General features: G+C 46.9%; 2 protein-coding genes across 2 annotated transcripts in view; one reads left to right on the top strand and one right to left on the bottom strand.

Moving 5' to 3' along the window:
• Positions 1-1220: 1220 nt before the first annotated feature.
• GDF11 (growth differentiation factor 11) lies at positions 1221-11319 on the top strand. The gene is made up of 3 exons (XM_044227747.1): positions 1221-1764; positions 7091-7488; positions 7935-11319. The coding sequence occupies exons 1-3, from the start codon at positions 1323-1325 to the stop codon at positions 8313-8315; spliced, it is 1221 nt and encodes a 406-aa protein (XP_044083682.1). The 5' UTR covers positions 1221-1322; the 3' UTR covers positions 8316-11319.
• A 4653-nt stretch (positions 11320-15972) lies between these two features.
• The window catches only part of LOC122891676 (SAP domain containing ribonucleoprotein), a 45110-nt gene continuing 36304 nt past the window's right edge, over positions 15973-24778 (bottom strand). Inside the window, exons 10-11 of the mRNA XM_044227524.1 lie at positions 19087-19176; positions 15973-16269 (exon numbers count right to left, since the gene is read on the bottom strand). Coding sequence (XP_044083459.1) covers positions 16228-16269; positions 19087-19176 — 132 coding nt within the window. The 3' untranslated portion in view covers positions 15973-16227. The remainder of the gene's footprint in view (positions 16270-19086; positions 19177-24778) is intronic.

The raw sequence follows: 24778 nt of genomic DNA, 5'->3' as shown, positions 1-24778 counted from the left end.
CCTCCCACCCCCCCCCCAGTGGCCCCCAGTGGTCCCTTGTTCCTGCTTTTTCGCCTTTTCCAGCCTACTGACTCCCTTATCCCTCAATTTCAGATCACGCTCTTCCCAGCTCTAAAACTTGCTCTTGTCTCAGGGCTTCCCACCACTTCCCCACCTGCTCCGATTATCTCTGGCCTCCTTCTCTCCTCATATTCCCTGCTAACCCCCATGTCCCATCCTTCCATCTGTTCTGAGCTCCCAATGAGCCCAGCCTGATGCTGCCCTCCAGGCCTTCTTTAAACATTTTCTTTGGGCTACCTCCAGTAGCTGGGGCTCCTCTGGGCTCAAATTCCCCACATCCTCCCCTTCAGGCTCTCCATACTCGCACCAAGGCTGACCCTGTCACTGTGCTGTCTCTCCTCTCCTCAAAAGTCTGTCTTTCATCTCTGCCTTCCTCTGATCCTCTGTGTCTGCCTCCTCAGGGGTTCCCTTGGCATCTCCCAAGCCTTCTCTTCTTGATTTCTCTCCCTTTTCCCAGGACTCTGGTCTTTGTCCCATCAGTTTCTCTGTCCCTGTTCCCATCTCTCTGCACTCCTGACCTCTTGTGATCAGGCTCTGTGGACCTCCATCCCTTCCTCCTGTCTAGCCATACCTCTCTTCTCCCTCTAGTCTCTCTCCCCTGTCTTTGTCCCCGATTCTCTCCCTGTAACTCTCCCACTAGTTTATACCAGTCTCTTTCCTTCTCTGTCTCTGTTTCTCTCCAGCTAAGTCTCTCCTCTGCCTTCTCCCGTCTGACTCTCTCTTATCTCCCCTTTGTCTCTCTCTCCTCTTCCTCCTGCTTTACCTATTTCTGTGTCTCATCTGTCTCTTGCCCCTTTATCTCTCTGTCTCTCCTTGGGCTCTCTGACTCTTACTTTCCTATCTCTCCTTTCCTCCCTCGCCCCGATATCTCTCTCTTCATCTCTCTCTTGGGCCCTCGCTCCCTCTCTCTCTCCCTCTCTCTCTCTCTCTTCCTCAGCTCTCTCCGGCTCCCTCTCTCGCCTCGGATGACAGCGCTGCCTCTTTTGTTGGCTCCGCAGCCAATCGCGGCCGCTGACGACACGGGGGCCGGGGCTATAAAGGGCCTGGCCCGGGCTCGGGCCCCCCCAGCCGCCCGCCCCGGCCGCCCGCCCGCCCCGCCCGCGCGCCCGCCGCCCCCGGCCCCCCCGGCCCCCCCTCGGCCGGGCAGCCCCCAATCCCGCGCCGCCCGGACCCCCCTCCTCCTCCCTCCCTTCTCCCTCCGCCCCCTCCCTGCGGGACTCCGGCGTCCCCGCCCCCCAGTCCTCCCTCCCCTCCCCTCCAGCATGGTGCTCGCGGCCCCGCTGCTGCTGGGCTTCCTGCTCCTCGCCCTGGAGCTGCGGCCCCGGGGGGAGGCGGCCGAGGGCCCCGCGGCGGCGGCGGCGGCGGCGGCGGCGGCGGCGGCGGGGGCCGGGGGGGAGCGCTCGAGCCGGCCGGCCCCGTCCGTGGCGCCCGAGCCCGACGGCTGCCCCGTATGCGTGTGGCGGCAGCACAGCCGCGAGCTGCGCCTGGAGAGCATCAAGTCGCAGATCCTGAGCAAACTGCGGCTCAAGGAGGCGCCCAACATCAGCCGCGAGGTGGTGAAGCAGCTGCTGCCCAAGGCGCCGCCGCTGCAGCAAATTCTGGACCTACACGACTTCCAGGGAGACGCGCTGCAGCCCGAAGACTTCCTGGAGGAGGACGAGTACCACGCCACCACCGAGACTGTCATTAGCATGGCCCAGGAGAGTAAGTGGGCGGCGGGCGCGAGCAGTGGGGTGCTGGCTCTGGGAAAGTGAGCGCCTCCCGCTCCGAAGCGGGGCGCTCCCGGCTGCTCCGGCCCAGAAGCTTTTTCTGCAAAAACTTGACGGATTGGGGAGGGGGGGCTGCTCCACAGAAGTTTTTCGAGCTTGGAGATGGGCCGCGGAGTTGTGTGCACACTCCGTTCCCCGAGGTGGGACGGCAAACAGTGAGAGGGTTCCGAGATACCGCCTCCCACCCGGGTGTTCAAAAACGACCCGTGTTGCGGGAAGTCTGGGGAAGCTAGAGCTCAGTCGCAGCGGAGTGGAAGGGGCAGCAACTCAGTCCTGAAGGACCATGGAGGAGAGGCTGGAGCACAGAATCAGGACGCTTCGGGACCCCCACAGTCCCAGGCGGGCTGCAGAGCTGTCTGCTACCCGTGCCCTTGGCATCAACTCTCCGCCCCTTCCACCTCTGGCTCCGCAACGCGCCCACCGGGCTGCAGAGAACTGAGTGCTCTTCTCCCTCTAGCAGGAACGAGGTCCCTCCCACAGCCCAGTGTCTCTCCTGGCAGCTCAGCTGGCACCCACTTCACCAGAGCCCTTCTGACACCCGGTCTCCCAGGGCTGGTAAAGCTGTACTTTCTTGGTACTGACCGGGCTCAGAGAACTCAACACCATTGCACTGGGGTTGAGGGCACCCGTTTGGCTACTCTAAGCGTATCATTCCTTTCCCTATTCACCCGCCCCTACTCAAAACTGGACTTGAGGAGAGAGAGGGAAACCTAGGAAGAAAAAGAAATAGATAAGGAGGGAGGGGGAACCCAGGCATTCAAGCTCCTGGCCAAACGGAAGATGAACATGTTAATAGACTTGAGCTGCTTTGAAATTTTATGGCCTGGAAAATCCAGGCCAACACCCCCCCACCCCACCCCCAGCTCTCCCTAGGGTCAGATGACTCCCTTTTCCCCTCCCCCACTGAGGTCCCTTCACCCCTTCCCTGCTCCAACTCCAGGGAACCAGGCCCTCTCTTATTCCCTAGTGGTTTAGCAAAGTCGCTCCCCCCCATAGTTCGGTTTTATGGCTCTGAACAGAAGAGGGGGGGACTGGTTTATTGGCACATGGGTCATAAAAAGCTGGGGGCTGAGGTGGACTCCTAGTGGCCCACTCCCATGGGAGAGGCACAGGAACCCAGGTGTGCATCTGTGAAGCTGAGTGCCTCATACTGCCACCAGTTTCTCTGCAGACCCTAACTCCACAATACTTGGCTAGGCTGATAAAGAAAAGAAAACCCCAAGGACTAGAAAACTTGCTGAGGGTTGTGGTGGTGGTGAAAGCCTGGGATCTGTCTAGGTTCCTCAGTCTCCCTTGTGTTCTTAATGTTTCTGCTTTATAGAAGCTAGGGTCAGGCTAAGATTGACTGAGTGCGGGGGTGGGGGTGGGGATTCTATGAAACAGTTGTGGAGGAATTCTGAAGAAGAGAATGCTGGAAGAAGATGAAGGGTACTAAGGAAAAACACACTCTGGTCTGTGTGGTTTGGTGTGTATGTGGAGTTTCATAATGGGTGATGGACTTATGGACTTCCCCTTGTCTCTTTCTATCCTTCGCATCCCTTAACCAAGTGGCTTGAACCCAGAGTTAGCCCTCAGAATGGGGATGCAGGGAGTGAGCACACTCTGCGTGCATGGATTGGACATTGCAGGTTAGGTTGGGGGGGACCAGGAAGGACACCAGTAGGTGGGGTTCTACCCCAACTTCCGCCCTCATTCTACTTCAGGACTTGGATAACTAGGGAACTGGGTTTCCAGCCAGGTATTGTACGTCCCCTTTAAGAGCCAAGCTGAGCTCTTTTGAGAGGGAGGGGGAGCGGAGGGGAAGGGAGGGAGAGAGGGGAAAAGGAAAAAGAGACTTTTATAGTCTAATCCCCAGGGACCCGCTTTAATAAGAGACTTGTGCTCTGCTAATCGGGGGAGGTGTTTGTCAGCAGAGATGGCCTCAGCTCCCCTCCCCCTTCCTCCCCTCCCCCAGCACTCAGCCCTGGACCCCAGCCCCCACCTCTCCTAGGCTGCAGTGCCTGCCCTAGTTCCCTCCACCCTCTCAGGCTCTCCCACCCCAGCCTTCATCCTGGGAACCCAGCCCCCTTGCCCTTCTGGGAGCCAAGCCCAGCCCCTCAGTTTCTCTCTCCTTTCCTACGCCAAGAGGCCCCTGCCCTCAGCCCAACCTCCTGCCCCTAGGCCTTCCAGCCTGGGTTAGGAGAGTATGTGGGGGGGGGGGGACGCCATAGTGGAGGAGATGGTGAGCTGCGAGGGGGTTGGGCTTTTGCTGAAAATAGTGCAATGACCTCTCTCCAGACCAGCACCGCCTACTAAACCTGACCTGCTGCCTGCCACCAACCCGATCAATCCAACACAGATGTGGCTCCTTCCCCTCCCCTTGGGAGCTGGGCCTATATGTGTGTGTTGGGGACTCTCTCAAGCTTCTCGTTTCCCTCTGTGGCACTACCTGCTTCTTCTTTGTTCCTCTCTGTATCTTTCTATCCTTTCTCTTTACCCCACAAGGTTTAGCTACCTTCCTTCTTTCATTTTTTATCCCTGGTCTACTTCTTTCACATTGCCCCTTCTCTCCCAATATTCAACTCCCAAGCTTATTTCTTTCGCCCCACCATGACCTTTCTCTCTCCCTTCCTTCTCTCTCCCAGTTCTCTTGACTATCTCTTCCAACCTGCCTTCATCACTAACAGTCTCTTACCTCTCTCACCACCTCCAGTCTCTCTCCTGTCTCTTCCCCTTTCCCTTTCATTCTCCATCCATCTTGGCCTCTTGTAGTACCAACTGTCCGCACATTCCCTGGGAGAGAAGTGCATGCTGAGTCCCTGGGGTAGGGGTGGGGGACTCTGAAGAAACCAAAGACTTCGAGGGATGGGGCCCTAGTGCCCAGTCCTCTAGGTCAGCTTAGGTAGGGGAGTATGTTCAGAGCTTACAAAACTAACAATAATCCAGCATTTATTGAGAAGCTACTATTATTTTCATTCTTTATTTAATGCTCAGCACTCCTATAAAACAAGAATTATCATCTGTATCACTGAGACTGTTGGGTGGGAAAGGTCAGATACATGTTAAAGAGGATTCGAGCAATGACTGAACCCACTTTGTGGTCTAAGAACAGTGTTTAGATGCCAGGAAGAACTTTTAGGCATTTGCCTGTATAATTTAAGATTTGGAGGTAAGGGAGTTCATTCAGCATGCATTTACTAAACACTGCTTGGTAACATGGGAGGCACTAAAGCTATAATGGTGAGCAAAACAGAGAGAGTATTGATAAGTGTCCACCCTCATGGAGATTAGTAGCTAATAACGAAGACAGGTGGGAAAATAAGACAACCCTATGAAATTAGGCACAATAGCCCCATCTCACCAGCAGTTTCCCTGCCCCAGCTACTCTCCTAATTCTCCTAATCTCTGAATCTCTACTCCCCGAATCCTCCCTCATGTGCCAGCATTGCAGCTCCAGCAGGTGGATAACTGGGAGGACTACTAGTGCCCTGGAACCTCAGAGAAGAACCAAGGGAAAGGAAGCTACCAGAGGAAATGTGTGTCTCATTCCTGAATATATGAAGATCATTGAGCACTTGCCTCCTCATCTCACTTGGAGGATCCTCCTTCTCCTGGGGTGGGGGAGTGCTGATGGGAGACAACAGATGCTAAGTCCTCCATGATTACACAGAACTCAAGACCTGGAGTGATACATAAGGGCTGGACTTCCTGATCATACTTACATAGCTCTGGAAGCTCATTCCTGACTCTTGTTCTCTCAGGCTATTTAGAGTGAGAATGGATATTCCTGTCCAGTGGAAACATGATTTAGGGCATTTCCAACTGACTTAAGAGATTAGAAAGGGAAACCCAGAGGACCTGAAATGGAAGCAGTGGCAGATGCTGAGAGTCAGCCTTTTGACCCAAGAAGGGTCAATTTCTGGTCTAGAGCAAGATGTAATGGGCCAAAATGTAAAGTTAGGATGTTAAACCTTTGTAAAGACTTACTGGCATTGGACTGAGAAACCAAAGGAAGCTCAGGGGAGAAAAGAAGACATTGCAGTTGATCTGATGTGTTGAATATTATTTCTGAAGCTTTGGGAATGGGCGTAAACAACATGGAGGTAGTTTTTCCCTTCCTTAAAAACTGAGGCAGTGGGGCGCCTGAGTGGCTCAGTGGGTTAAAGCCACTGCCTTCGGCTCAGGTCAGGATCCCAGGGTCCTGGGATCGAGCCCCACATCAGGCTCTTTGCTTAGTGGGGAGCCTGCTTCCTCCTCTCTCTCTGCCTGCCTCTCTGCCTACTTGTGATCTCTGTCTGTCAAATAAACAAATAAAATCTTAAAAAAAAAAAAAATTAAAAAAAAAAAAACTGAGGCAGTAATGGTGATAAGGAGGAGGAAACAGCTGAGGAAACTTGTTCTCAGGATTAAAGGGACTGGGGAGTCAGATATACAAGAGTCAGCACTTGAGTTGATCCATTCTTCTGAGTGTATTGTTTCTGGCAGGAATAGTTTAAGAAGCCTAGATCTGGATTCTGGCTTACCTCATGAAATACATTTAGCTCCTGCTCCCTATCTGGACCCCGTTTACCCACTCTTTTTTTTTTTTTGTTTTAAAGATTTTTTATTTATTTATTTGACAGAGAGAAATCACAAGTAGATGGAGAGGCAGGCAGAGAGAGAGGGAAGCAGGCTCCCTGCTGAGCAGAGAGCCCGATGCGGGACTCGATCCCAGGACCCTGAGATCATGACCTGAGCCGAAGGCAGCGGCTTAACCCACTGAGCCACCCAGGCACCCCCGGTTTACCCACTCTTGAGACATCTGGTTGGGGTTGGGGGTTGTACCAAGGCTTCACCTGGCCACCACACAAAACAGGGCAGAAATGGGGCAAGGCGACCTGAGAAAAGCAGGTGTGATGAGGTTTGGCTTCTATGAAGAGCATCAGAGTTCTGAAAAATTTGGAGCCCTACATGCTGGGGGAATGGAAGGCTGCAGGTGGGAGGGGATATCCCTAATAACTGTCTGTGCAGGTTATCTATAGACCGGGGCCTATGTATTAGGACAAATGGACTAAGGAATGGATGCAGATCAGAAAGCCCTGATAGAAACATCATCCTATAGGGAAAGAGAGGAGGCGCTGTTCTGAGTACCAGTGACACAGTAGTCAACAAGACAACACGAGAAAAGGGTAAAGAACTGGAAAACTCAGGCTGAGTCGTTCAAGTTGCCAGTGCCACCCAGGGCTGCTGACGCCCTTCACAAACACCCTTTGCTGATGCTGTGCCCCCTTCTCTCTTATCAGCGGACCCTGCGGTGCAGACAGATGGCAGCCCCCTCTGCTGCCATTTCCACTTCAGCCCCAAGGTGATGTTCACAAAGGTACTGAAGGCCCAGCTGTGGGTGTATCTACGGCCGGTGCCCCGTCCAGCCACAGTCTACCTGCAGATCTTGCGACTGAAACCCCTAACTGGGGAAGGGACTGCAGGGGGAGGGGGCGGAGGACGGCGTCACATCCGAATCCGCTCACTCAAGATTGAGCTGCACTCACGCTCAGGCCACTGGCAGAGCATCGACTTCAAGCAAGTGCTACACAGCTGGTTCCGACAGCCACAGAGCAACTGGGGCATCGAGATCAACGCCTTTGATCCCAGTGGCACAGACCTGGCTGTTACCTCCCTGGGGCCAGGAGCTGAGGGGCTGGTGAGCAGGGAGTCTGAGATGGTGCCAGATATGTATAACCTGGCCCTGAGGAGGTGGGATGTTGGAAAAGATAGACCAGGAATGAGAAGGGGCTGGGCACCAGCGCTATTTCTCAGGGGCCAGGAGCTGATTCTAGAGGAGCAGTTTTGGGGGTGTGGATAGGGTGGGGAGTGGCAGCTATCCCTTTTCAGATACAAGCCAGGCAACAGGTGGAAACTGGATTTGGGGTCGTGTTAATGGGAGATCCAAGAAAACACAAAAGTGGTCTGTTGATGAAGCCTGGGGCCAAGGGGGCGATCAGGGTGAGGTTGCCAGGAGAAAATTAGGGGTGAGTTGAAGGAGACTTCTGTTCTGATGCCCCTGTTTAGGGGCAGATGAGAAAGGAAAGGGAGTAGGTGCTCTTCTAGTCTCTTATCACATCTCTTTCTCCTCTCCCTCACCCCCAGCATCCTTTCATGGAGCTTCGGGTCCTAGAGAACACAAAACGGTCCCGGCGGAACCTGGGCCTGGACTGCGATGAGCACTCGAGTGAGTCCCGCTGCTGCCGATATCCCCTCACAGTGGACTTTGAGGCTTTTGGCTGGGACTGGATCATCGCGCCTAAACGATACAAGGCCAACTACTGCTCCGGCCAGTGCGAGTACATGTTCATGCAAAAGTATCCGCACACCCACTTGGTGCAACAGGCTAATCCAAGAGGCTCTGCTGGGCCCTGCTGTACTCCCACCAAGATGTCCCCAATCAACATGCTCTACTTCAATGACAAGCAGCAGATTATCTACGGCAAGATCCCTGGCATGGTGGTGGATCGCTGTGGCTGCTCCTAAGGTGGGGGACAGAGGATGCCTCCCCCATAGACCCTACCCCTAGACCCCCGGCCCTGACCCCCCAACCCCCAGACCCTAGAGCTCCCTCCACCTCTTTCCATGAACATCACACCTTGTTCCCTGCCCAAGCAGTGTGCAATACAACAGAGGGAGGCAGGTGGGGACTGACGGGTGAGGGGTTTGGGGAACAGGGGGAAGAGGGGGCATGGTCAGGTGGGGAGTGTTTGAGGTTTGCAGGTGAGAAGGTTTGGCAAGAAGACAGAGACGTAGAGACAGAGGTAGAGCAGAGGGATAGAGACAGAGGAACAAAAAGAGCAGCAATGAGAAGGCAAAGGGAGAGAGAGGCAGAAGAGACAGAGATCAGGCAGAGGTAAACGATGAGAAAGAGGCTGAAATGGAGTAATAAGAGAAAGCCCCACACCCAGCCTCCTTTCTTCCACTGGCAAAGTGAGGGGCTTGGTATAGTTTGGGGAGATCCCCTGACTACCATTCTTATTAGGAGGAAATAAAAAATCCATTCTTAGCTTCTTCCCTTTCTCCCTCCAACAGTGGCCAGGGAAGGGAGATGAGGGCAGGGGCAAAAGTAAGGATTTGGGAATTTTATTTATTTATTTATTGTGACTTTTCATTTTTTGGTATTTGGCTTTACTGAAATAGAAGGGCCCCTGCCCACTGTGCCCCATTTCTCCCTTATTCCCCAAAGCCCTGTTCTCCCTCAATACCCACCTACTTAAGCACTTGTATAAAGCCTCCAGGGTTGGGAATGGGAGCAGAGGGCAAGAGGGCTAATACATGAAATTTTCCAACCCATAATTACCCAACTTGACCTTCCTGAGCCAAATGGGTTGAACTGAATTCCAGCAGTCACAGAAACAGTATGAGGTTAGGGTTTAGGAGCTGGGGGTGGGGGGAAGGGGAGGGGAGAGCCCTCAACATCCAGGATCTATGAGAGCCACTGAACTTACCCTCAGATCCACCCTCATAGTCCTGAGTTATTTAGCCAGAGGGTGTGGCCCACATATGCCCAAATTCCCCCCAGCCAAGAGAGACCAAAGAGCCTGTGGAATATCCCTACTCCCAGCCTCTATCTTCAGGTCAATAACGAGTATAGAGATCCCAGAGTCCCAGGTCTGGGAAGGGTTAGGAGGGGTCAAGAAAGGAGTAGTAAGGAGATTAAAGGTTACAGGGCATTTGAATCCAAATCACTGCTCTGGGCTAGGGAACAGAGCCAGCAGACCAAGATGGAAGGGATTCCAGAGGGGGGACATTTTAGTTCCCCCAACCCCAAAGCTCAGGGTGGAAGGGGGGAGAACAAGGGAGCAGAGTGTCTATAATTATTTTTATCTTTTATTTTTGGAATCTAGCAGTACCTGGCAGCAGGGAGGGAACAATACAGTGGGGAAGGGAAAAGCATCTGACAAGGCCAGTTAGAGCAGAGGACTGGAAGGATGGAGACTCCCTGGTTTGGAAGGCTAGGAAGCAGGCAGGGACTGGTCGCCACTCCCAGTCACTAGCTAGGCCTATTCATCCCTCCCACAATCCTGACCCACCATCCTCTGGACTCACTGTGCCTCAGTTTCTTCCCCTCGATGGAATGAGAAATAGCAGCACCCGCCACAGCCAAGAGATGAATTCTGAGCACTTACCACGGGCACTTTATGGACATAAAATACCTCTCGCTGTGGGACAGATAACCAGGGCACCAGAGCAGTGGTGAAGAGATGTGAGGCTTAGAAGAGTCACAGGCTTCAGAGTACAAGTTCCCCTCTGCCTCCCAGATGGACAGTGCCTGAAGCCAAGGAGCTGAGATATCCCCTGATCCATACCCTACCCATACCTCACCACCAGAGCTCTTGGCTCTGGGCAAGAGCCTAGAGGATGTCAAGAGAGGAGGTCCGGAACCTTCAGCAAAACTGCCATTCTTAAGTAGAGCCCGCAGTTATGGGTCTGATGCAAACAGTACTAAAACCTGACCTGGAGAGCTGACGTGGAAGGCTTGTTCTTCCCAAGAGTATGACTCTCCTGTCTGGCCCAGATGGTGGAAGGGGCAAAGGTATGTGACCATCCTTGGGAAGGTGATGTTGGTGAGCTTTAGTATCTTATTCCCATTCCCATTGTGAAAAACTAAGATGAGGTATTTTGGTACAGGAATGGGCAGGGGCTGTTAAGCATTTCAACTTGCCTCCCATGTAACAGCTAATGCTAGCCCCCAGCCCCTCCTCTCTGGCCCTGTTCTTCCATCCCTCCTCCTACCCCAACCTTGGAGAACAAGATACACCTGACCATCAACACCATTCACATTCCCTTGGTTGAAGGAGAGGAACAGAGGAGAACAGAAGATGCCTCCTCCAAGATCAAATGCTCATGTCTCTTGATCTTGGCACAGGGTGGGGGTTGGACAATAGACATCAGGTGACTTCTCTCTACAAATTCTAGAGAGCTGGAGCATTAGACTTGGGGGACACCTACAATATCCCCTTTTAACACCACCAAATAAAGACCTTTGTTGGGGTGGGGGAGGGTCTTTTTCTTCTGAACATAAATTATGAGTCAAAGTCTCATTCCATTGTCCTCCTCACCCCCAAGAGGCATGGGGTAAAGAGGCTTGGGTGCACAGTCCAGCAACCTAGTGGGAACTAGCAACCCCTCTCCCACTTTATGATGTGTGTGGACCTGGCCAGTGCCCCTCTGACCATTAGTAGTGTAATTATTATTTACTTTGTGTATTTGTTACACCATGTGTGTGATTGCCTTTGTTTGTTAAGGGTGACTGAGGAGTATGGGGGTGACAGGGGCATTGGAATGCCGGGAAAGGACTTCTTCACTGAGATCAAGGCTTCCTGGAGGGAACCATTGCAAAAGGGCCATCAGGCAGTTTTCAAGTTATGTGACAGAGGGCAAAGATGGCCATAGGGTGCTCTGAGTTTTGGGATGGTCACATGACACAATCCAGCACTTGAACCTGAAAAAAATAAATAAATAAAAGCAGTCAAAGAGTTTAGAATTCAGTGATGAACTCTTCTCCCTAACCAAGCACCACATTTATACCTTGGAGACCAGGAACAAATGAGGATCCAAGAGGGGATGAAACCCTTTTGTTCAAAGAATAAGAACACGGGGGTCTGGAGCAAGAAAAAAGGGATGAGGGTGGGAACATACAGTCCAAGGGAGGAAGGGCAGACAATGGGAAAGGGAGGGGACCTAGAATAACTCTTCTCAGGAAAACTTGATCCAAAACAGTCTCAAAGATAACCAAAACCCTCTTCCAGCCTCCACATAACAGAATCTGAAAGTTCTCTTAAGATGATCCAGCTAATATCAGTCCCATTCTCCCGGAGTTCCCTTAACTAAGTTTCACCAAAATCCACAAACCAAACCAACATAGCCATTCAAACTGTAAATGTACCAACATGGTTAAGCATCTCAAATGGTCTTTGATTTCTCCATAAAAATGTCTTCTGTGTAAAACAAAAGAATCTTGCCTAACTCACATTTGGGGGGCGGGGGGAGGAAAGCTTCTGTCACATTCACCTGATCTACAATGGGGGCCAGGGCCACTGTGGGATCAGTGTGCCACCGTATTTTCCCTGCCCTGTCAGTTCTGTCAGTAGACTGACCCCACCACAGGCCAACTAAAAAAGTGAGGTTGAGAGATGATCAAAGTGCTACATACAGGATCTTCCCAAGGAATTATTTTATCCACACCTACTCCTAGCTTTTGGCTTGAGCTAAAAGTAAGTTTTCTCCCTCACTGATCATTGTTTCCTATGTTGAAAGGACACCCAGAAGAGTGCCAGATAACTTTTATCCCTAAACAACCTCCAACCCAATGTGCAAGTAGCTAGCTATCCTATACTGTTCCTTGGCCTCTTTTCTGAGTATCAGAGCCCCAAGCTAAGAACCAGCAGGCAGTAACATTTACAACTTCTCATCTGTAGTGAGGCAGAAGCCAAGAAGTCGATGCCCCAGGCCACAAGGTCAGCTTTCCTGTGAGGTGGGGGTAAAGGAGCAACTGGGGCTCTTACCTCTTCACACTCTCAGAAGCCCTAAATTCACCTATACATGCAGTCCCCCCCCTCCCCCATGTTCAAATGAGTCCACTCAGCTCCCTCTCTACCCTCTAACTGGAACCTACTCAGGGAAAAGAAATATTTCCCCTCTAAATCACCTAATAAAATTAAGAGCTTACTGAATGATTACTATGAAAACTATAGTAAGCAAACTGTGCTGAGTATATAACCTATTATCAGTCCTAATAGCAGCCTTCACAATAGGGTCACTTGCTATTGGTACAGTATGGAGAGAGTCATGGCACGAGGTGCCCAGTCTCAGAGCCAGCAGAGCTAGTACTGGAGAACAAATTACACCTAAATACTATATAATATTCCACTCTAATCTACTCTATTAATAGTAATCTGAGAAGTCAAAAAACTAAAGACAGGGAGAGCAAGGGACAAGAAAAATAAAGAGAAAGCTGGGATCTACCTTGGGCACAAAGGGTCTGCAAAGGTATAAAATCTGCCATTATTTTTCAATTCCTTTGAAAGGAAAAACAAGAATGTGGACATGGAACATGAAGGAGAGGTTAGAGTTTAGTGGATTTCAATAATCAGAGGGAACAACATTGTCAGAGGCCCACATGAAGAAAATAGAGAAAAAGCTATTCTCCCTTATTTACAAAAGTTCCCTCCTTCCCCCTCATCTGTTTCTCAAGTCAGACATGGCAATGGAACTCAACCCCAAGAAGTCCTGCTCTTATTCACATCTTCCTTCCTATAGCTCTCACCCCTGTAGAAGCTTCTAGTGTTGTAATTCATAAGTTCCCAGGAGTTGGGGTGGAGGGAAGGGGCAGTTTAGAGTAATGGTTCAGAAAAAGAGAAAGATCCCATGTTGTTTTTTTTTTTTTTTTAAGATTTTATTTATTTATTTTACAGAGAGAAATCACAAGTAGATGGAGAGGCAGGCAGAGAGAGAGAGAGAGAGAGAGGGAAGCAGGCTCCCTGCTGAGCAGAGAGCCTGATGCGGGGCTCGATCCCAGGACCCTGAGATCATGACCTGAGCTGAAGGCAGCGGCTTAACCCACTGAGCCACCCAGGCGCCCCAGGTCCCCTGGTTCTTAAGAGAACCATAAAAAGGTGCAGATTTACCACTGAGGAAACTAGTTCCCTCCACATCTTTTATAGATTCCCTCATTAAGAGCTCCCAGGTATACAGAGAATGTCACAGCTTCAGAATAAGGAAAAGACTAGAGTCAGCTAACTGCATATGAATCCTCGATCAGCCATACCAGGGCTACTGGGGGATAGGAAGGAAGGGTACTTGGAACCTGGATAAAGAACTACAAGCCTGGACTTCCTATTTTAAGATTGAATTAGTAAAAAGACATAGGCATCCTGAACTTTCATACTCAGAAAGTATGCATGGAATGACTACCATGAGACAGGAAGAGGAGAATATGGTGATTAGGCTTGGAGGGGAGAGACTTCTGACTGACAGAAAAACAGCTGCTAGAATAGGATGAAAAAAGTTATTTAAAAATCCACAGAAACTGAGAAAAAACACAGTATCAAAGATCTGGGGAAGTGAGCTGAGTGGGGAAAAGAATGATTAAGCCTCAGAAAGAGAATCCTGGGGGAAGGCTGAATACCTTTCTGGAAGGTTTCAGAAGATAGAGACAAAGTACAGAAAATTTCTGAAGAACCCAGTGCTCTATCCTTTACCTATTTCTTATTTTCCCATTCTTGGGTAGAAAACCCTTACTGAATCTATAATCTCTCTTAAGCTATAAAACAACTAATTTTCTGTGGCTCTGTTTTCAGACAGAAACAGAATAGACAGAAAAGTCAGCCTAAAGATCAGGGCCTGGAGAAAAAAAAAGGCAGGCAAATAGAAGAGGCCAGAGGGAAGGGAGGGAAGGAACTGTTTAATCAGTGCTCCCTTTTGTTCACCTCTCCAAAGTCAAATTGGGGCAAAATTCACAATAAATGGGCAAGCTTTGCATCTGCTCTCCAAGGCAGTTTTCCTAAAGCATCTAAACTTGGGTTCCTGCCCTACTCAGCAACCGAAGAGACTATTGAAAAGAGATTCTTGTTAGGAAGGGATCAAACTATTACTTTTCTATTAATCAAAAACCAGACAGGTTGTAGTAGAAATGGAAATAAGGAATTAAATCACAACACAGGATCTGATCCCTGTAAAGTTCTCAGGTAAGGTGCCAGGCTCTTAAGTTTTATTCTCAAAGCAAACAAAAACTAACTTTATAGAGATGTGCAGAAACAAAGATTAGGAGTAGAAACCGTACACCAAAATACCCAAAAAGAAAAGTAGCACGTCTCAGATCTTGGTGAACATCAAATGCAAATGAGCAGCAGCCTGCCTGGAGAAAATCAAACCTTTCTAAGTAGAAGACTCAGCAAGGAAAATGGATTTTAGTAATATTTAAGAAACGCTGCCACTACAACAGTATACTTCTGTAATGGAGCAAGACAAACTAGCACAGGACTTGATTAGAAAGTAGAAACCTCCAGGGGCACCTGGTTGGTTCAGTCGGAAAAGCACACAGCTTTTAATCTCTTGATCTTGGGGTTGTGAGCTTGAGCCCCACACTGGGTGTAGAGATTATAAACACACACACACACACACACACACACACACAAAACAGAGGCCTCCAGTCCACTGCTCATGTTCCCAATGGGATCTAGACAACAATGCTTAACACCTCTAACAGATTATAAACACACACACACACAAAAAAACAGAAGCCTCCAGTCCACTGCTCATGTTCCCAATGGGATCTAGACAACAATGCTTAACACCTCTAACAGATTATAAACACACACACACACACACACACAAAACAGAGGCCTCCAGTCCACTGCTCATGTTCCCAATGGGATCTAGACAACAATGCTTAACACCTCTAACAGATTATAAACACACACACACACAAAAAAACAGAAGCCTCCAGTCCACTGCTCATGTTCCCAATGGGATCTAGACAACAATGCTTAACACCTCTAACAGATTATAAACACACACACACACACACACACACACACACACACACACACACAAAACAGAAGCCTCCAGTCCACTGCTCATGTTCCCAACGGGATCTAGACAACAATGCTTAACACCGCTAACATCCTGTCATGCTCTGAATCCTTCCAATTTCTTCTAGCTCTGAGGAGTACCCAACACATTTCCTTTCCTGAAGTGCATAACCAACAGGGTCCTACATATTGGCCTTGGATGAAACTAAACAGTATCTCATTAGGTCACTCTTGAAAACAGAGTCCTTCTAGACGCCAGTCCATAACAGACTACCAATCATCAGTCCTTATATTTATATTCTCTATACCTAAAACTCAGTGTTCCCCCTACTGTACCCCAATGGGTCATGCCAACCTGCTGAAGCAAAGGTATAGGGTGAAACTTGGCCTCTTCATGAAGGATAAAGAGTAAAAGGATGCCTGTGAGTATGAGAGAAGGGAATAAATAGGCTTAAAGGAATAGACTCAAATCCTTTTCCTTCTTCTCTTTTCTAAAGGATAAAGGCATTATGGCTAATTCCCTGTAGTATTTGTCCCTGAAGTTCCCCTTATCTGGTCTGATCTGGCTCTAAAAACTCAGAAGAAGCACCTAATAAAACACATTGTTTTCTTTTCTATTTGTTTTTTTATTAACAAGCAAAATAATAATTAAAAAACAACAACACAAGAACAACAACCTTAAAGTTGGAACAGCAATGAGTCAAACTGCTGCTGAAGTTCCTGGATGTACCCGGGGTACATGCTATCTCATTGCAAGGCAGGACCTAGGCACATGACTGTGCATTTAGGTATATATATGACCAAGAAAAGTCAGAGAAGATGGAAACCACTGGAGAACAGAAAGCATTAAGAGCTTTTCATCAGGCAATCCCAAAGCGCTCTGCCCTTTTCCTCTTCTTTGCCTGTGAAAAAAAAGGAAGAAGAAAAAAATTAGATTGCAAGACAACAGTGGCATGGGTTCCTGGCGGCTTTAATCCAAACTCACATGAACTATCACAAGGTCCAAGAAGTAGGGAAGACCCAGGCTTAAGCTTGGCAGTCAGAGATTTCATTCCTGAATCTCTCTAGTTATCCAGTTAGACCTGAGGAGGTTTGGTGGAACGAAGGGGAGAAGACTGTGGGGAGTAGGGGTGGGGGAAGAGGAGGAAGAGAATAGTAGTAGATTCCTGAAGGAGAGAAGGCAACTCAGCCTTATAGCAAGTTAGTCTGGAAACAATGGACTCTTAACAGACTGGGGAATCTTCCAGTCAGCGGGGAGATGGGAGATCTCAGAGGACAAAGGGTTGGCAAATGCTATCTTTTCATAGAGGTGAAGGGGATGCCCTTCTAGGCAGTAAGGCCCAAGCAAAAGCTATTCCTTGGGCCTCCAAATCCAGAGAGGTATATAAATCTTCAGTGCCAAAAAAATAAATGGTAAGGAGGGGAGTCCCCAACATGACTCAAGGGAGTCAGCACTGGAGAGAAGCACAAACTGAGAAGTGGGGGAGGAGAGAAAGAACTTTTTGTTCCCGGAGTGACTGAGAACAGCAGTGAGTCCCTCATGCTGATTCAAACCACTGCCCCTAGCAAAGAGGGAACTTTTTTTTCCCTCTAAGACAGGGAGGTGGGGGGGAGGGGCAGAGAGAAAAAGAATCTTTTTTTTTTTTTTTTTAAAGATTTTATTTATTTATTTGAGAGAGAGACAGTGAGAGAGAACATGAGCGAGGAGAAGGTCAGAGAGAGAAGCAGACTCCCCGTGGAGCTGGGAGCCCGATGCGGGACTCGATCCCAGGACTCCAGGATCATGACCTGAGCCGAAGGCAGTCGTCCAACCAACTGAGCCACCCAGGTGTCCCGAGAAAAAGAATCTTAAGCAGGTTCCACACACAGCACAGAGCCTGAAGCAGGGCTTGATCTCACAACCCTGAGATCATGACCTGAGCCAAAATCATGAGTTGGATGCTTAGCTGACTGAGCCACCCAGGTGCCCAGGGACTCCCCCCACCATTCCATTCAGATTTAATTTAGAGTAAAAAGAAAAGAAAAGTATATATAAGCCCAGCTCACTCTACCTGGATTACTGACACAGTTCTTTGAAATCAAATAAATTAGTCATCTGTTTCATGTAAACTCCATCAACATCTAAAGTTAGTACTCCCTTACATGCACTGACTCTCCCCATAAAAGCTACTATTTGTTGCCAACCAACAAAATCATCTGCATTATCCTGGAGAAGCCAAATGTACTACCTTAGTAAATATGGCTGGTTCAACAGTTTCTTTGGCAAAGGGGGAGTAATTTTACTAGAATTGAAACAAGCCTTTAAGTTTACTTCTAGCTCATCCTGGCAAGTCAATAAGTAAGCTGATACAACAGGTAATGCTTTATTCTGAATTAGTAGCTCAAAGAATACGGAGTCTTTCAAGTTCTTCCTAATGGAGATCTAAACTGATGAAGGTTTTATTTACAAGGGTTTATTTATAACACTTACTCTGGTTATCTATTCATAAAAATGCTTCATAAGATTCTGAGTGTGTGAGGGAATACATTTTCAAAGTTCATCTCCAGGGCTGCCTGGCTGGCTCAGGTGGTACAGCATGCAACTCCTGAAATCAGGATCTTGAGTTCAAGCCCCATGCTGGGCATGGAGACTACTTTAAAACAAAACAAACAAAAGCCATCTCCAGAGGTAGATTTAAAGGAAGAAAGAATACAGCAAATTCTTCACCACCCAAGAAACTTTCAGAATTCTAAACATATTCACTATTTCAACTCTTCTTTATGTACACCTAAGGTGACATCATAAATACTCACTGCCCCCCACTCCAAGTAATCTCTATGCCCAACATGGGGCTAGAACTCTCAACCCCAAGTCAAGAGTCACATTCTCTACCGAAAGAGCCAGCAGCCCCTATTATAGATATACTCTTAAATCATCAAATCAATATTGGAATCAATACTGTCTGTCAAACCTCTAAGTAGTCTTGCCAATGCTCAGGGTCTCAGTTAATGTGAGTTACTCTAGAGGAAGCTGGGATATAGACAAACACAAATCTTTAAAAACAACAACAACAAAACAAAAAACACACACAAAAAAACCCACAAAACAAACAATAAAAACAAAATTTAAAAAGCCACTCTTTCATTTAAGAAACGAGTTATAGATAAAGTGATTAAGAACAAGAAATCTCTTTTGAGTCCATTGAGGTATTCCAGAGGGGAGTTAGGCACAACTATACTTGTGTCTTAGTTGGCCAAGTCTTCATTAAATGATCAAAGAATTATGGCTAGCAGATAATCAGAGACATTGCTACTTACCAAATGTAATAGACAGGCTTTGTGTCTAGCATTTTACATAGTATCATTCCTTTTTACATATAATAATTTCATGTTTAAAATACCACTTTGAGGTAGGTATTATCTCTACATCCCAGATGATGAAACAGGCTCAGAGAACTGCCATAACTTGTAAGTAATTTGAAGTGGCAGAGTCACTTTTCAAACCCAAGCTTTTGTGATTCCAAGTTTTGTGCTCATTTCCAGGCTAAATGGCTCTAACACCAAATTAAGTATACTGATGGAATTCAATGTGGCTACTTTACCCAGAGAACAGATATAAAGCAAAGAAAAAAAAGATCTTATTATCTGGGCACTTAAGAAGCGGGCCAGGAAAATAATGTTTCTTCACCCTCACTTCCTTTCAAGAAAGGGCTCTATGAAGCACTCTAGGTATATTTTACCTCTGTATCCTCTGTGGTTCCTGTTCCGGCTGAACTTGTAACAATCCCAAATCGCTCCTTCCTCTTTTTCAGCTTCTCATCATCTTCAGACTATTCAAGGACAAAGAAAAGAATTGAAACAAGCTAGCCTCCACTCATGAGATGAAATTATAACTTAATGGTTATAATATATCAGCCAACTTTGTGCCAAAAACTAAGGATCACCACACAAAAAAATAGACAGGAAACTGATTAAGGAAGCATACAGTATGCTGGCCCTAAGAATGACTAAAAACTTAATTTTAAGTAGGGCTTCAATATTCGTAAGAGACATGGAGTCAAGAAAACATAAGAACTACCCACAAAAAATACAACAAATTTCAGCAGAAATTCTTATAGTTCAGAGATATGAACACTGAGGCTTAAATGGGTAACACGTGAAGACAAAGTGTTGGTAGAAGGCACCCAAACTACTTTTGAACACTGCTTACAAATTCCATTTACTTGCCCAGAGATGGAAGACAAAGAGGCCAGAGTGGTATTTCTGAAGAATGTATAAAGAAAGCCAAACATTATGAATGCCCAGCAAAGTCACAGAAGGCTCTCAACAGTTTGAAACGGGGGGGGGGGGGAAGGGGGGGAAGAAGAGAGAAAGAGAGAGAATTCTAAAGCAGATTCCCCACTGAGTACACAAACCAATGCAGGACTCGATTCCAGGACCCTGAGATCGTGACCTGAGTCAAAAATCAAGATTGGGGGGCTCAATCAGTTAAGTGTCTGCCTTCACCTCAGGTCATGATCGGGGAGTACCAGGACAGAGCCCAAGTCAGGCTCCCTGCTCAGAGGAGAGTCTGCTTCTCCCCCCGCTCCTCTCTCTCTCTCTCGTTCACTCTCTCAAATAAATAAAATCTTAAAGAAAAAAATCGGGGTGCCTGGCGGCTCAGTGGTTGGGCGTCTGCCTTTGGATCAGGTCATGACCCCAGGGTCCTGGAATTGAGCCCTGCATCGGGCTCCCTGCTCCACAGGAAGTCTACTTCTCCCTTTCCCAATTCCCCTGCTTGAGTTCTCTCTCTTGCTGTCTCATTCTGTCAAATAAATAATAAAATCTTAAAAAAAAAAAAAAAAAAAAGAGTTGGACACTTCGACTGCGCCACGAAGGCACCCCCCCCAAAGTATTCTTGTTTTTCATAATCAGAAATTAAAATAATGATGATAATATTATAGTCACTAACATCTGAGTGTTTGCTTTGTGCCAGGTACTGTATGAAGTTCTTTACATGAAATATCTCATTTACTTATTTAAGTTTATTCATTTGTTTATCTTTTTATTAATCTCTACACCCAATGTGGGGCTTGAACTCAGGACCCCAAGATCAAGAGTCACATGCTTTTCCAACTGAGCCAACCAGATACTCCTCATTTACTTCTTCTAATAATCTCAAACATAGTAGGTACTACGACATACATAGTTAGGTACTATGACTAAACTAATTTCACAGATAAAAAAACAGAAACTTGGAGAAATTAAGTAACCTGCTCAAAGTCTCACAAATAGTAAGTGGCAGAGAGCCAGGAATGGGACCCAGGACATTTTACTCAAGAATCCACTTTCTTAGCTCTACCATCTCCTCAGGTTATCTCACACAACCCTTTCCTTGGAAGAATAAAAGCAGAATGGAAGAAGTGCTTAATTCCCAAAGGAAGAGGATAGCAAGGATCCTTAGCTAAAAGTAGCTGTAAAACTAGTTCAACAACTTCCTTATCACTCAAATAACCTGGGTCAATGCTAGGATCCCACCCCCTTTCTGTATACTTCCACTTTGTAACTATCTGGGATCTAGGGAAAAGACTCCAGTTTGTAATCTTACACTAAAGATTTCCTCTAATGAATTTGTTTCTAATTTTGCCTAACTGGCTACTCCATCTGTTGAACTGTAATAAAAGAATTAGGAAGGTTTCCAATGAACACAGCCCTAATATAGTTACTAGGAAAAGTTTTCTTTGTCTACCACCATTAAGATAAACTGAGTAAGAGATAAAAATGGAACACTCAAAATGAGAATCTCTACAGCATATTCTAGGTGAAATAGCTCCATTTCACTAAATCTCCAGGCCAAGCACAGTGTTAGAGTAATAAAAGGAGCATCCCATATCCTTCTTGAGGAAAGGCTGAACTAGACCTTTATATTGCTGAACTACTACTACATACTTATCTTCATTCAATTCAGAGGTAGGGTTATTTCAGCCCAGTTCAAATCAGAGAGATGGAGGTGGTACTTTGAAAACCCAGCTGGTTGTGTGTGTGTGTGTGTGTGTGTGTGTGTGTGTGTTTCAGCACAAACCCTGGGGCCACTCCCTATACAAATCTCATCACAAAGCCTATGTCTATTTAGAATGTGTGGGACAGCCTTTTCTCTGGTTATTTTGCTACAACCTGAAACAGGAATTTTGACTTCCAAATTAAATTTTCTGTGCTTCTTTTTCAGCTCAAAGGTGAGGAAAGATAGAGGGAGGGAAGGAGAGAGGGTATACGTCTCTAGCCACTAAGGCTAATATCAGAAGAGTTCTCCAGGAGCTTCCCTTTTTAATCAGACCTTTGGTGTCTCTCCTGGACATCCAGGCAGAGCATCTGCTGCAAATCTACCAGAGTCTCTAGGGAAAAGAAAAAAAAAAAAAAACAACAAAACAATACAGATCCTCCCACCCCTCTACAAACAGCCTGCCCACCCCTCACCCACAGAGAGGAGTGAGGGTTTTATTTATTTTGTGCATGCCTGCCCTTCCCTCCCCACCCAGAGCCCCTCAGCTTCCCTCCTAAAGCCTCCTTCCCCCTTGCCCTGCAGGGAAAGTGCACAACAGGCCCAGTAAATCAACACAGTTCTAATGATCTCTCTCACTTGACCCTTCTAGCGTGACGGTGTCGCATGGAAACAAACGTACAATAAACTTCACTCCATCTTTAGCTCCTTGCTGACAGGTTTTGATTCATGAGATGGTGAGACCCATCTGAGGGAAATTACCTCGATCAGAACGCATCTCTCTCTGCATTCATCAGGCCAATGCTCCCTCAGGCCATGCTCAAGTGCACAAATGGGGTTGTGCATCTGCAGGCAGTACTGACCCCTCTAGCTCAGTGTCATGCATTTGCAAACCTTTCCCTTCTTCATTCCTCCTTCACTTTCCTCCCCCGATCCCTTAACCACCAGCAAATCTTTTTTTTTCTTCCCATGTATGCTCCCGTGTGGGAAGAACAGTGCTGGAATGTGAAGTGCCCTTATTTCCTATCAAGTGGAAACTCTTCAAAACATACAACCTGCATTGAAAACCAGAGGAGGAACCTGTCCTCACTGACTAAACACAGGCCTTGGATGTTCAGATCGATCCATATTTCACTTGCCCGTTCTCTCACTCAAGATTTAAATAGCAACCCAACTGACATCAATAATTTCAGCATACATAATCCTCCTATCTCCCAATAGCTGCCTTGTTTATCTTTTTAGAAGATCATTGGTAAAAATGAGAAAGAGAGTTGTGCAGAAGAGAGTGCCCATATTCAAAGCACAGGATAGAAAGCAGAACGTATATTTAATAAAGCCAAGTACCCCCCATGAATCCTATCACTGTATTTCCCATCCTGGAATAAGATCATTCTAAACTGAGCTCTTCAGACGTCTTCAACTTTCAAATTCACTTTTCTCCTTGTTTCCCTTTCATATTTGGAAAATCCTCAAGCAACATAAAGAAAACAATGCCCGATGCAGGAAAAGACTGAGATGTTCAAGGCTGCCCCAAGACAAAAATCACATGTGTGAAACTGCAGCTCAGAATGAAGAGGTTCTCACAAAGCTCCTCAATAAATGGCAGCGAGGATTTCTACTGCAACATTCCTCCTGGTCTTTGAAACAAAGTGTAAAACCACCAACAAAATTCTGAAGCTAAGCTTCTACATTAGAAGCAAAGACATCAAGGGGCGTCTAGGTGTGCAGTCAGTTAAGTGTCCGCCTTCCGCTCAGGTCATGATCTCTGGATCCTGGGATTGAGCTCTGCATGGGGCTCCCTGCTCAGCGGGGAGTCAGCTTGGTCCCCTTCCCTCTCCATCTTTCCCCTTGTTTGTGCTGTCTCCGTCTCAACTGAATAAAATCTTTAAAAAAAAGAAAGAAAGAAAAGAATGGATAAAGATGTGGTGTGCTTATCTATGAAGGAATATTACTCAACCATCAAAAGGAATGAAATCTTGCCATTTGCAACAACACAGATGGAATTAAGAGGATATAACACTACACGAAGTAAGTCAGAGAAAGACAAATACCATATAGTTTTACTCAGATGGAATTTAAGAAACAAAAGAGATGAACATAGGGGAAGGGAAAGAAAAATAAAACAAAATGAAAATTGAGAGGGACAAGGGACACAAATCCGAAGAAATGCTGAATTCTAGCAAACAAACTGAGGGTTGCTGGAGGGAAGGTGGGTGTGGAAAGGGATAACTGGGTGATGGGCATGAACGAGTGCACTTGTAATAAAAGCACTGGTGTTATATGCAACTGATGAATCACTAAATTCTACCTCTGAAACTAAAAAAAAAAAAAAAAAAAAAAAAAAAGGTCATCAAAAGTAAGTAAGAATCTTGGGGTGCCTGGCTGACTCAGTTGGAAAAGCATGCAACTCCTGATCTCAGGGTTGTGAAATCTGAGCCCCATGTTTCATGTAGCAATTACCTGAATGAATAAATAAATTAAAAGTTTAAAAAAAGTAGGTAAGAATCAGACCCATTACCAATACAAGGAAATTCCCATTAGCGTCGAGGCAAATAAGTATTTGGACTGATGAGCAGATTTAGGGTTAAAGTGTGGCAGAATAAGAAACCAGCCAAAACCATAATCATCTCCACCAGTGGTACTATTAAACCACCTTCTGCTTATGAAACCGTAAAAAAAAATCTATGCTGCTAGGCTTTACTAATTTCATCAAACTAATAATGACAAAAAAAAAAAAAAAAATCTAGGTAATATCCCAGGGAACAGAGCAAGGATCCAAACTCTAACTCTGTAGATCCAATTTAAGGTACTCTAAAGGCCCCTGAAGAATTGCTTTCAATGAGTTATAGACATCTGCTCCCATCAACATTTTTTTTTTAAAGATTTTATTTATTTATTTGACAGAGAGAGAGAGATCACAAGTAGGCAGAGGCAGATAGAGATGGGGGAGGGGGGGAAGAAGGCTCCCTACTGAGCAGAGAGCCCGATGTGGATGTGGGGCTCGATCCCAGGACTCTGAGATCATGACCTGAGCCGAAGGCAGCAGCTTAACCCACTGAGCCACCCAGGCGCCCCTCCCATCAACATTTTAAATAACACCATTAATCCATTCAAAATTAATCCATTCATCTACTACTCTTTCAAATATCCACTGAGTGTCTTCCTTAGGTTAGGCAACTATTCTGGCATGGGGAATAAAGGATGAGTAAGACAAAGATTCTTAACCTCATGGGACTTACAAATTTAAGACTGAGTAAAAGTAAAGATGCATGCCATTGTTCATTACTTTTTTTAAGTTTTTTTTTTTTTTTTAAGAGATTTTGTTTATTTGAGAGAGAGTGAAAGTGAGAGAGATCACAGAGGGAGCAGGAGAAACAGACACCCGGTTGAGTAGAGAGCCTCATGGGGGGGCTTGATCCCGGAATCACGACCTGAGCGGAAGGCAGATGCCCAAC

This window comes from Neovison vison, chromosome 12, assembly GCF_020171115.1.
Source record: "Neovison vison isolate M4711 chromosome 12, ASM_NN_V1, whole genome shotgun sequence".
Classification (NCBI taxonomy): domain Eukaryota; kingdom Metazoa; phylum Chordata; class Mammalia; order Carnivora; family Mustelidae; genus Neogale; species Neogale vison.
This window is presented reverse-complemented; position numbering and strand designations above follow the sequence as displayed.